The sequence below is a fragment of the Pleurodeles waltl genome, chromosome 5 (genome assembly GCF_031143425.1).
Source record: "Pleurodeles waltl isolate 20211129_DDA chromosome 5, aPleWal1.hap1.20221129, whole genome shotgun sequence".
NCBI lineage: Eukaryota > Metazoa > Chordata > Amphibia > Caudata > Salamandridae > Pleurodeles > Pleurodeles waltl.
In genome coordinates, this window is record NC_090444.1 from 1731451038 (window position 1) to 1731465075 (window position 14038).

The 14038-nt window shown below is 44.8% G+C and overlaps 1 protein-coding gene across 1 annotated transcript in view; it reads left to right on the forward strand.

The window, feature by feature from the left end:
• Positions 1–14038, forward strand: part of LOC138296718 (cytochrome P450 2K4-like) — a 107526-nt gene that overhangs the window by 15479 nt on the left and 78009 nt on the right. The window contains exon 2 of the mRNA XM_069236119.1: positions 6914–7076. Within this exon, the coding sequence (XP_069092220.1) occupies positions 6914–7076 (163 nt within the window). The remainder of the gene's footprint in view (positions 1–6913; positions 7077–14038) is intronic.

A 14038-nucleotide genomic window follows, 5' to 3' on the forward strand; every position in this document is an offset into this window, starting at 1 on the left:
CTGCAGATCTAGATGCTTTGTGATGAAGAATCCTTGAATGCTGTCCCCTGGAGAGAGATATCTCTTGCAGCTGATTGCCCTGACATGTCCCTTTTTCTAGGATAGAATCATTATGCTGACACTCACTCTTTTTAAAAATAACTGTTTCGTTAATATTCGGTAGTCCACCATAAATTTTTCCCGAAATATTTTTGTCTCCTTTTTGTACTTTTGCCTGCATGTGTTTGTCCCCAGACATACATTTCCTTATTTGGTTAGCTTTAGGGACAACGTATGTCCAGTCCAAAATTTGCATACTCTGCTTATTTGAACTTGACAAATGTTGATACAATCTGACCTGAGATAAGTTTCTGTATCTCAGATAATTTCAATAATGATATGTCTGATTCTTCTTGAATGCCTAATTGTGTTAATGCCAACTAGTTTGAACTTGTTTCGCCGCTTTGGGCAGCCTATAGTAATCATATATCTTTACTGTACAGTCTGATTTTATGCATTGTCTTTTTGACACTAACTTTGTGGTTGTAAAATAAATCTTTGAACTTTATTCTCGATTGGAGTTTTCCTTCCGGGGCCACATTGGTTATGATATCTAAATAGTTGCGGTGATGATGATGTAAATTTGTGTATGGTTCACCACATTTCTTTCTGGTTCAAAAGGTCCATCGGCCTCTGTGAAGCGTTTGATTCCTTTGAAGGATGAAAAACACACGAACAGTTTTGGTAGCAAAGTAACAGTTATGTCCCATAAGAGGGGGAACCATATTTTAGGTTAATGTAAGAGAATTAGGATTCGCAATTGTGGTAACTAAGTTATGGGTTCACCACAAATAGGGGGAACCAAATTGTATTTACTAATAGTGATTTCACATGTCATTTCCCAATCCAAAATCCCCCCCCCCGTAATTTGTCCCATGGCCTTTTCCAGAGATTGTTGAAGTTCCAGCATTGTGACTACAACTGACGTGTTGTGTGAGTATAAATATGGATTGTGCTTGCAGTGCTTTTTGCTTGAAGATTGTGGTGAAGTGTGATGTTGTGAAGTGTTTCGGGGAGACGTTGTACTCAAAGTGATTGTGGCGCGTTGTGCTCAAAGATGTCTGTGGTTGTTGTGGAAGGGTTTGTCGAGGCCTAAGGTTCCCGGGATAACGTACAAGTGTAGAAGACACATGGTTAATTTATTGTCCGCAGTGAGGTACGTGTCATGTGGTACCATTGACAGTGCCATTAGTTTTCCTTGAGTGTGTGAGTTGTCAGTTGGTATTCGGTGAATCCTGAGTGCACATGGAGGATCTGAATCAACCAGGGTGAGAATTGCTGGTCAAATTTCACTTGTCATGTGATTGCGAAAGCCATAGTTGGAAGTGTAGGCCACAGAGCTTTCAAAGCGTTTGAACCCCACCTGTAGGGTAGCCCTTCTTACAGTAGGTTGGGAGGGAACCTTTGGCTCAACTGACAGAAATCCTGGGGCTAAGGTGTGGATAGAATCCCCAAATCACCCTCCTGAACCAGCAGAAATTATAGCAAAAGGCAAGGATAATGTGTTGATAGTCATGAAACCAGGACATGAGAGATGGGAGTACATACCAGCTGATTAATGTTATTTGCGAGAATGATCATATTTGTCTCTTTTACAGATCATAGTATGAGGTATCTTTGGGCTGGCTGTTCTGGGCGGTCTCCCTTTGGGCATGTGCGAGTGGGATAGGGAGGGACCGAAAGCCCTCAGCCCTGAAGTAATTGACCGACAGCGCTAATCAATATCTCTACTGCACCAGCCTCATAAGGTTTGGACTTATGTGGCACAAACTGCGCTTAACCAATAGGATTTTTGCATGAGAAATATGAAAAGTACAGTGTATGTCATTTCCTCCTGCCTGGTGGCGATTCAAACTCCCATCAATGTTCTGCTGCAAATATTCAATGCCACTAAACAGGATGGAGCCGTGGAAAGAAAATGGTGTTGACACACTTTGTACTTTACGAACACTGCTGATTTTGCCAAGCGGCAACAGACGAAAAATGGGATAATCTAACACATATGATTACTTACAATGTTACTACTGGTGATGTCTGCTAGAACTTAACCTGCGACACTTTGAAAATTGGAAAATGTGCTCAAATGCGCCCTTAAGCAACAAATGAGTCTCCTCTAGAGATCCCGTAGGAACGAGAACTATGTCAGCAAAGAAATGATAAAATGTGTAGAAATGTGAATAACAGCATGTCTTGTGAACACATAGTGACCTCTGCTAGTCATATCAAGAATGTTAAACTATCGGTGAGGTGGTTATTTTCTTGTGTAAATACCGCCTGCACATACATTCCTGCCAATATAACTGGAGGACTGTGTGCTTTTACGTAGTTAGGTCTTATGATGTTTCCATTTCACTCCATATTACATACTCGACACACAAGGGAAGCAGTTCAATTAAACGAAGACTGTGACTCTGAAATTCAGTTATTATCTAAGTCAGAATATATGAGCTTAAGTCTTTCTATAGTAGGAGTTCCAGAGTTAGCTGTCTATAATACTCAAGTTATTAGCAAATTAGTATGTTTGATGGTCAAATATATCAATCATACATCTATCACTTTAGCAGAGTTATTAGATATAGGAGGCACTAGAAATGCTGCATTGCAAAACAGAGCAGCCATTGACTACTTGCTTTTGAAGCATGATCATGGCTGCTCTGAATTTGAAGGAATGTGTTGTTTTAACCTGTCAGATCATTCTAAAGCTATCCAATTCCACATTGAAGCCTTGCATGAATTGTTGAAGGGAGTGAAGCAAGATGTAGAGAAAGGGTGGTGGGATTGGCTATTTAGCTGGCTTCCTGATTTAGGTCAACTTAGGTCCATTTTAGGTGGAATACTTATGTTAATTTGTATTATAATAATGCTATGTTGCTGTATACAATGCATACCAAACTTAGGGTCACATGTACGAAATTCAGGTTTTGCGACTCGCAAATTGCGGGTCATAGCGACTCGCAATTTGCGAGTCGCAAAACCTGATGTACAACAGTGTCAATTACACTGTTTGCGATTCCCAAAGGGGTCGCAAATGACCTACCTTATGAATAATCATGAGGTAGGTCACTATTTGCGACCCCATTGGGAATGGCCGCCCTCACAGGGATGGTGGCCTGCTGGAAACAGCAGACCACCATGTCTGTGACTGCTTTTAAATAAAGCAGTTTTTTGTTTTGTTTTTTAAATGCAGCTCGATTTCCTTAAAGGAAAGCGAGATGCATTTCAAAATCAAAAATGAAAAGTTTTCTTTTCATTTTTTCAGAGCAGGCAGTGGTCCGTTCGACCACTGCCTGCTCTGAAAAAATATTTTTGCTGTCATTCACAAAGGGGAAGGGGTCCCATGGAGACCCCTTCCCATTTGCGAATGGGTTAGCACCAGTTTGAAACTGGTGTTAACTGCAATCGTTTTGCGACCGCTTCCGCGGTCACAAAACAGTCATACATACCATCTGGATTTGGTATTAGGAAGGGACGCCCTTATTACGCCCCTTCCTAATACCGAATCGTAAAACCCAGATAGCATTTTTCAAGTCGCTAATGGCCCGATTCACCGTTTGCGACTTTAAAAATGCTTCATTCATCTGGCCCTTAGTTACTAAGTATAGACCAAAAAGGGTTACTTTTAGACCAGCATGCTACGAGAGTCACTAGTCAAAGGGTGGAGTGTCATGCTATGTGTATTTGACCACAGACTCCATTTTGACCACTGACTCCATTTTGTGCCTAGCTTCAGGTGCCATCATGGCGGCGGCGTAGGGTTTTTCGACACTGAGCTTGTTTTCCACACAAAACATGTTTGCGCTTTTCTCACCAGCACAGGGTTACGCTGTTCTGGAACAAAGCCTGGGGGATGTGGAAGGTAGACATGATAAGAGAGTCTCGGGCTTTTTCATCAAGGAAAAGTATAGCTCTGTCTCTTGAACGCGCATTGGGGCAGGCCCCGTTCCTTTGCATGTTTTCAATACAGACAGAGTACAGCAAGGGCTTGAATTTCATAATCGAAGGGAGTGGGGTTACTAGAATCTTCCTCTTGAGTTAGTTTAAGGTATATAAAGTGGAGAAACTTGGCACTGAGTAAAGAGCTTGTCTGAAAGTGGACGCACTGTTCAGGAAAATTCCATTTTGGGGCCAGTCTCCTACCTCAGCCGTTCAGGGTTCCATGGCTTGGTGCTGGCAATGATGAAGGATTCACCCCCTATGATGATGCATTTTAATTCTTAATAATTATTTAGCTTGACTCATTATATATATATATACTGAGGGAACCATTCAGAATGGCAGGCACATTGTGAGAATTCTATGCTTATCTTGGACTTCCAGCCAGTTGTTTTTTTGTGCTATCCAGAACGGAATCTTCTCGCGTTCCGGGGGCGCTTTGCCCATGATAGGCTGTATTATTTGTGGGTTAATCCCAGTAATGGCCAAATGGTGACCAGCTGGTGCAGCCTGTGCTGGGGCAGTATTTAAGGTTTGAATAGCAAATTCTACTAGTCGTCTGTAAAGTTGACCTAGCTCATTATAAAGTGCACATATATCAGCTGTTTGCAGTACCTGTACGTCAGGTTGTGGTGTGTATGTGGCAAACAGCTGGTCCATCGTCATTTGGGGGACCTAATCTCACAGGTTGTATTACATCTGGTAGGGCACCATTGAACCAATTTTGATGTTCTTGATAGGAAAAGGGTATCTCTGTCTACTGATATGCTCAGTACCGCTGCAGTACATTTGCTATTTTATATGTGTGAAATGTATATGCTGTCTCATCTTCCTCAGGAAATGTAGCCCAAGAATAGAATGTTTCTGTTTGGTAAGCTTCATGAGCTTCCACGATAAATGTGACATCCTTGCCCTCATCTGTTAAGCCATGGGGTATTAGATGCTGTGTTAATGCATTTCTAAAATTTTCCGGAATGTCTATGGTGTTAGCCATGTTCAATAACAGAGAAGGAGTACCTAATGGGGAGAAATCCTTTTAAAGGTTCAAGTTTGAACAACCTGCAGCCTAGTTAGGTGCTCCCTATCAGCTGAGGAGGATGTCTCCGTATAGTGGTACTTAGGGAACCTGCCATGTGTGAGAAATAAATACTCAGGATATCCATAAATTAGTGCCAAAACACCATTGTTCGGTGCCATGTCATAGTTGGACTCTCCCTTCTAAATGAGACTGCTGATTTAGGGATGACAGCAGTTTTGTTTCTAGGCAACTCCTATAACAAGTGACAATTGTCTGTCTAACCCTCCCGGCTCAAAAGCAATACCTCACTAAAACTCGGACAGCATAGGTGATTTCTGGCAGCCTTACACATGGACTCTAGACAAGATCTCTCAGGGAAGTCGTGATTGAACAGAAATTACCCTTTTCTCATGTTAGCAGCAAGTCTCAGTCACACACAGGCAATGAACGAGACGCAGGAAAGTTTCAATATATTTATTGAAAAAACTGCAACCTACGATAAAATGCGTGAGCTGCATTGATTAGGATAATGAACAGTAAAAGAAGCATAATTGTGAAGATGAGAGTTGTGAATACAAATACCCCCACCATCTTGCAATAAACATGATATATACAGTTCATAGCACAGAAAGCCTAAGCTTTACACTAATGAAAGCAAGACATGATAAACCTAATCTGACAGTACTATGTCCATAAGAAGCGACCCCCAACCCTCGTTACCTTGGAATGAGGTCTCTAGGTTAGACTTCGTGGTGAAACAAAGCCAGAGTTCTGCTGCAAAGTGACGTGCACTGTAGATTGCATCTGAAAGGAACCCCTCTAATGACCTTGTCCACATTCACTGTTCTTCTCCCTTAATGATATTGCTGAATGGTTATGGAGAGCTACTGCCTAAGGTGCAGGAGCCATCCATCCCTAAGGCTGTCTATATGCACAATTTGATTCTAAAGGACCCTGTCAGTGCTATCTAAAAGTAACCTCAGACATTTCCTCTCAATTGTTCTCTTTTTATGTTAGCACAATAATGTTAGTATGATACATATTCTGGCTCCAAAGTTGGGTTCCAAAATAAAACTTTTGGCCTCATTTGGCAGAGCACAGATTGCGTTATAAGTAAAACAAGTAAAATAAATAAAAATAAATATCTGTTTACCATCGCCTAGTAGTAAATAAAAAAATCCACAGCTTTCAAAATCAACAACATGCATCAGGCTGTCATTTGGGCTCCACACCAACACAGCATGTTTCAGGAGAAGTCATCGACCTTGTTTGTGTTTTCACCTGACCAAAATGAGTAATTTTGTTGTTTGGTTACATTTTAGCTTAAAGAAGTAGTACTGGTATGTACGAAATAGTTAAAATATGGTTTTCCCATTACTGTAGCTTTCACTTTGCACCACAATTTGGGAGTGTGAAATAATATATACTGCAGCTTTATTGTGTGAGCGCTGAACAAGGTGTCTGAGGGCAAAATGCTCAGGATTTTTGTAAATGTTTAATTGTGAGTAACAGGAATGCCATCAGATTTTTTTCTTTTTGTTACTTGGCTTTTATTTTGGAAGGAATTTGTTTGTTTGTTTGCCGAATCTCTAAATGTGTTAAAATTCAAGGGGTTGAGTTCAACCCAATTCAGTTTACCTCTGCCTAATTACAAAGAAGGGCTGTATCGGAGGGGTGGAGCAAGAAAAGGGGAAGGTCACAGGCTCCCATATAAGTCATATTACGCTTTAGCTTCTAGAGTTCACTGTCAGTGACACCTGCAGAAACCATTTGTTTTTAACGTTTCATATGCCCTCTGACACCTGAAACAAAGAAAGGGAGATGGTGAGAAGAAAAGAAGAAAGAACCTATGGACTCCAGGTGATGTGAGCCCCCAGACAGAATGTTTTAGAAGATTTTCAGTTTTGTGCTTCTTCCTTACAGCTATCCAAAGAGTATGGCTCAGTGTTCAGCGTTCATATTGGACTTCAGAAGACCGTGGTGCTCGCAGGTTATGAGACTGTGAGAGATGCTCTTGTAAACCATGCAGAAGAGTTTTCAGAGAGAGCCCACATCCCACTTTTCCAAAAGACTTCAAAGGGAAATGGTAAGCTAATTTTCTGATTGGTTTTCAAATCACAGGATGTGCATGGGGGTGCTGTATTCATTGGACTTTCTTTTCATTGTTGGGATAAGAATTGGTACAATGGAAACCGATGGCCTGATTATGACACATAACAATCCAGGCAGAACCCCCAGCTTTGTCAGGATCTTGGATCTCGGCGGTCTGGCACCCGCGGAGATCCTAATTTGCAAGCAGCGCTACCCTGGGGATTACGACCTTGTTCTCTGCCAGCCTCTTCATGATGGTAACACCGCCATGAAAAGTCTGGCGGAGAACAGAGGGCCACGGGGGAGGGCCCTGCAATGCCCATGCACTTGGCATGGGCAGTGCAGGGCTCCCCTGCCCATCACCCTTGCTATGTTCCCTGTGTGCTTTGCCAACAGTGAATATTGCGAGGGTGCTGGTGCAACCTGCTCGCTACAGCATTGCAGTTAGCTCTATTACGAGTCGGAGACAATGCTGTAGCCTGTTTCCCGCTAGGCCGCAAGGCGGAAACTGAGGTTACTGCCTGCCGACCTAGCGGGAAACCCCTAATAACTCTGGCGGTGAGGTTGCTGTGTAGGCGGGGGGACCCTGTCGGGAGTGTGGCAGACAGGTTTCTGTCTGCCAAACTCAAAATGACCCCCAAATGTGTAAGAGCAGAAAACCCCAGAGTCATCCATCACATTTACCTTAATAGTTTATTTAAACAATGAAACAATAGAACTCATTAATAACCAGGCATTGAGCTAGATATCTGACTCATCTTGTCCAATCCACACCAAATTTTCAGAAGTAAAAAGTGGACCTTTTTAATCTCTGGCTACAGTTAGCTGTTTGAAATACCTCAGATCTCGATACAACTCAAACATACAACATATCTTAGAGAATGTTAATTGAGTATGTCCTATTTAACCATTGAATTGTTTGGCTGAAACCTCTTTGGGCATTGCCTTAAATGGCTGGCCATCAAGTTTTGGATCAGTGCACTGAATGTCGTGGCTGTTTACAACCAGTTTGCAGTAATAACAACCCCAAATGTAGTTACTCACCTTGAAATAGCCATGCATTTATTGTTATAACTTTTGTAATCACAATGGCACCGATTTATCGGGGAGGAAATCTTGTGTGTGAGATGAGTCAGCAAGAGAAGTAATGAGCAGCTAAAAAGTTCTCGCAAGAAATACAGTGCTGAAATTATATATTGTTTTGTAGTTGGTGAGAAACACACATGGAATTTTGCTAATCACTACGTCGCCTCTTGCTGACTAGAAAACTCCACTCTGCTACCCCAGATGCGATGCCTCAACATTCAAGGAGCCGATGCCCCAAGCTGCTTCATAATACAATGCCCCTTAGAACGTTATATGGCCTGTCCTGTACCTGAAGTCACACTATTAAACCTCTTGTCTCAGTGTGACTTCCCTTTAGCTCAGTCTCCAGTTCTCCCCTCTGCTCCGCCAAGTTACCTGACACTTTTGCCCCCACAACACTCTTGTCAGCTGTTTGACACTCGTTGACATGGAGGTGGCGATGGGAAAAGGGCTGGTGTGTGTGAGAAAGTAGCCTTTTTCTAGCCTTGTTACCCCCAGTTTTGGCCTGTTTGTGAGTATATGTCAGAGTGTTTTCACTGTCTCACTGGGATCCTGCTAGCCAGGGCCCAGTGCTCATATTGAAAACCCTATGTTGTCAGTATGTTTGTTATGTGTCACTGGGACCCTGCTAGCCAGGACCCCAGTGCTCATAAGTTTGTGGCCTATATGTATGTGTTCCCTGTGTGATGCCTAACTGTCTCACTGAGGCTCTGCTAACCAGAACCTCAGTGGTTATGCTCTCTCTGCTTTCCAAATTGTCACTAACAGGCTAGTGACCAATTTCACCAATTCACATTGGCATACTGGTACACCCATATAATTCCCTAGTATATGGTACTGAGGTACCCAGGGTATTGGGGTTCCAGGAGATCCCTATGGGCTGCAGCATTTCTTTTGCCACCCATAGGGCGATCGGACAAATCTTACACAGGCCTGCCAGTGCAGCCTGAGTGAAATAACGTCCACGTTATTTCACAACCATTTACCACTGCACTTAAGTAACTTATAAGTCAACAATATGTCTAACCTTCACCTGGTGAAGGTTGGGTGCAAAGTTACTTAGTGTGTGGGCACCCTGGCACTAGCCAAGGTGCCCCCACATCGTTCAGGGCAAATTCCCCGGACTTTGAGTGCGGGGACGCCATTACACGCGTGCACTATACATAGGTCACTACCTATGTATAGTGTCACAATGGTAACTCTGAACATGGCCATGTAACATGTCTAAGATCATGGAATTGTCACCCCAATGCCATTCTGGCATTGGGGAGACAATTCCATGATCCCCCGGGTCTCTAGCACAGAACCCGGGTACTGCCAAACTGCCTTTTCAGGGTTTGCACTGCACCTGCTGCTGCTGCCAACCCCTCAGACAGGTTTCTGCCCCCCTGGGGTCCAGGCAGCCCTGGCCCAGGAAGGCAGAACAAAGGATTTCCTCTGAGAGAGGGTGTAACACCCTCTCCCTTTGGAAATATGTGTGAAGGCTGGGGAGGAGTAGCCTCCCCCAGCCTCTGGAAATGCTTTGATTGGCACAGATGCCGCCCATCTCTGCATAAGCCAGTCTCTACCGGTTCAGGGATCCCCCAGCCGTGCTCTGGCGCGAAACTGGACAAAGGAAAGGGGAGTGACCACTCCCCTGACCTGCACCTCCCAGGGGAGGTGCCCAGAGCTCCTCCAGTGTGCCCCAGACCTCTGCCATCTTGGAAACAGAGGTGTTGCTGGCACACTGGACTGCTCTGAGTGGCCAGTGCCAGCAGGTGACATCAGAGGCTCCTTCTGATAGGCTCTTACCTCTCTTGGTAGCCCATCCTCCTTCCTAGGTAGCCAAACCTCCTTTTCTGGCTATTTAGGGTCTCTGCTTTGGGGAATTCTTCAGATACCGAATGCAAGAGCTCACCAGAGTTCCTCTGCATCTCCCTCTTCACCTTCTGCCAAAGGATCGACCGCTGACTGCTCAGGATGCCTGCAAAACCGCAACAAAGTAGCAAAGACGACTACTGCAACCTTGTATCGCTTCATCCTGCCGGCTTTCTCGACTGTTTCCTGGTGGTGCATGCTCTGGGGGTAGCCTGCCTCCTTTCTGCACCAGGAGCTCTGAAGAAATCTCCCGTGGGTCGACGGAATCTTCCCCCTGCAACCGCAGGCAACAAAAGACTGCATCACCGGTCCTCTGGGTCCCCTCTCAGCATGACGAGCGTGGTCCCTGGAACTCAGCAACTCTGTCCAAGTGACTCTCACAGTCCAGTGACTCTTCAGTCCAAGTTTGGTGGAGGTAAGTCCTTGCCTCCCCACGCTAGACTGAATTGCTGGGTACCGCGTGATTTGCAGCTGCTCCGGCTCCTGTACACTCTTCCAGGAGTTCCTTCGTGCACAGCCAAGCCTGGGTCCCCGACACTCTAACCTGCAGTGCACAACCTTCTGAGTTGTCCTCCGGCATCGTGGGACTCCCTTTTCTGACTTCGGGTGGACTCCGGTTCACTCCTCTTCTAAGTGCCTGTCCCGGTACTTCTGCGGGTGCTGCCTGCTTCTGTGAGGGCTCCCTGACTTGCTGGGCGCCCCCTCGGTCTCCTCATCCAAGTGGCGACATCCTGGTCCCTCCTGGGCCACAGCAGCATCCAAAAACCCTAACCGCGACCCTTGCTTTTAGCAAGGCTTGTTTGCGGTCTTTCTGCGTGGGAACACCTCTGCAAGCTTCTTCACGACGTGGGACATTCATCCTCCAAAGGGAAATTCCTAGTCCTCTTCGTTCTTCCTTGCACCCTCAGCTGGCATTTCCTGGGCTCCTGCCCACTCTCAACACTGTCGCAACTCTTGGACTTGGACCCCTTGTCTTACAGGTACTCAGGTCTGGAAATCCACTGCTGTTGCATTGCTGGTGTTTGTTTTCCTTGCAGAATCCCCCTATCACGACTTCTGTGCTCTCTGGGGGTTGTAGGTGCACTTTACACCTACCTTACAGGGTCTTGGGGTGGGCTATTTTTCTAACCCTCACTGTTTTCTTACAGTCCCAGCGACCCTCTACAAGCTCACATAGGTTTGGGGTCCATTCGTGGTTCGCATTCCACTTTTGGAGTATATGGTTTGTGTTGCCCCTATACCTATATGCTCCTATTGCAATCCATTGTAACTTTACACTGCTTGCATTACTTCCTTTTGCTATTACTGCATAATTTTGGTATTGTGTACATATATCTTGTGTATATTTGTCATCCTCGTACTGAGGGTACTCACTGAGATACTTTTGGCATATTGTCATAAAAATAAAGTACCTTTATTTTTAGTATATCTGTGTATTGTGTTTTCTTATGATATTGTGCATATGACACCAGTGGTGTAGTAGGAGCTTTACATGTCTCCTAGTTCAGCCTAAACTGCTTTGCCATAGCTACCTTCTATCAGCCTAAGCTGCTAGAAACACCTCTTCTACACTAATAAGGGATAACTGGACCTGGAACAAGGTGTAAGTACCTCTGGTACCCACTACAAGCCAGGCCAGCCTCCTACAGTGTACACCTTGCCAGTATCACTGGCAACAAGACTTGCCATTGCTGTGTGATTCACACTCTTTAGTTTGCAAGCCTCACAGTGAATGCTCTAATTTTTAGAATTTTTAGGGCCTGATTACGACTTTGGCGGTTCCATCATGGGACAGCCAAAGCCGCTGGGAGGACGCCATCATCATGCTGGTGGCATCACCTCCTGTTGTATTACAATGTTCCCACCAACATTGTACTAAGACGTTCCCGCCCAGCTGACTGGCGAGAACAGTGCTACGGTATTGGCCTCAGCTCCCTTAAGGGCGCTATTAGAGCTGACAGCCTTAGGGTGGTCACACCCAACTTTTTGCCGGCCTCCCTCCACTTTTTGACACTGTTTTTCCTGGTTTTAGGACGCTGCACACTTTACCATTGCTAAGCAGTGCTAAAGTGCTTATGCTTTCTCCCTTAAACCTGGTGACACTGGCTCATATCCAATTGGCATATTTAATTTACTTGTAAGTCTCTAGTAAAGTGCACTGCATATACCCAGGGCCTGTAAATTAAATGCTACTAGTGGACCTGCAGCACTGATTGTGCCACCCATATAAGTAGTCCCTTAACCATGTCTCGGGCCTGCCATTGCAAAGCATGTGTGTACAGTTTCACTGCCACTTCGACTTGGCATTTAAAAGTACTTGCCAAACATGAAGCTCCCCTTTTTCTACATATGTCACCCCTAAGATAGGTCCTGGATAACCCACAGGGCAGGATGCTATGTAGGTAAAAGGCAGGACATATACCTGTGTGTTATATATGTCCTGATAGTGGAAAACCCCTAAATTAGTTTTCCACTGCTATGAGGGCCTTCTCTTTTCATAGGCTAGCATCAGGGTTACCTTCATAGACTGTTTGAGTGGTAGGTTCTGATCAGAATTGGGTAAACAGGTCATGTTTAGCATGGCCAGAATGGTAATACAAAATCCTGCTGACTGGTGAGGATGGATTTTATATTACTATTTTAGAAATGCCACTTTTAGAAAGTAAGAATTTCTCTGCACTTAAAATCCTTCTGTGACTTACAGCCTGTCTCAAAGCCACGTCTGGGCTAGTTGACAGCTCCCTTGTGCATTTCACCTAGACAACCACAAACGCAGGATGCTCAGTCACACCTGCACACCTCTGCATACTGATTGGGTCTTCCTGGGGTTGAAGGGTGGAGGGCCTGACACTTACATTTCAAAGGACAGTGGCCTGCTCTCACACAGTGGACTGCCAAACCCCCTACTGGACCCTGGCAGACAGAGTTGTACTGAAAGGGGACCTTGTGTACTTCAAAACCACTCTTTGAAGTCTCCCTCACTTCAAAGGCACCTTTGGGTATATACACTGGGTCCCTGACCCTGCCAACTTAGACATACTCTGAACAAGATCCTGCAACTTGCCATAAGGAGCTGCCTGGCTGCCCAAAGTACCTGGACTGCCTTGCTGTGAAAGAATGCTGCCTTGCTGTTGCCCTGCTGCCTTGCTGGCCTCTGGCTGTGCTGAGAAGTGCTCTCCAAGGGCTTGGATTGAGCTTGCCTCCTGTTTCCTGAAGTCTCAGGAAACAAAAAAGATTTCATCCCTTGTGCGGTGAAAATCGACGCACAGCCTGCCAGAATCAACGCACAGCCTGCCTAGCGGTGAAAGAATCACCGCATTGTCGAACCAGAACAACGCAGCCTGGCTCCCTGAGTGGAGATCGACACAGCGCCAGCATTGCGAATGGAACTTCGATGTACAGCCCACTGGATCGACTTCCTGCAAGAGGAATCGACCCACAGCCTGCTGTGTGACAGAAACTCTGATGCATTGCCCACCGGATCGACGCAGCACCGGCGACTTCGTCCTGCACGCCCAGGATTTCCATGCGTCGTCCCTGGGTGTCAAAAGACCACGCATCACAAAGAGGTTTCAAGCCTGAGCGCCAGAATTTGATGCAAAGTCCTTGCAGCATGAAAAAGAATCAACGCATCGTCTGTGTGCACCTGGAAATCCCTTCGTTTTCCACGCATTTCCTCTTCTGCTGTACCCATGCTTATAATTTTTCACATACCATGTACTTTATTCTTGCAAGAGACACTTGTTGCTTTTTATAGATTTGAGACTCTTCTTATCATTACAAAAGTTGTATTTCAATTTGTACTTATAAAATCTTGATTGTTGTGACCTTAATTCATTCAGATAAATATCTTATTTTTTTCTAAAACTGTGTGGTGTATTTATGTGGTCTTTTTACTGGGTTAGTGCATGATTTATTGTGCAAATATTTTACAAATTGCCTTCTAAGTTAAGCCTGACTGCTCAGTGCCAAGCTACCAGAGGGTGGGCACAGGATAATTGTGTGTGACTTACC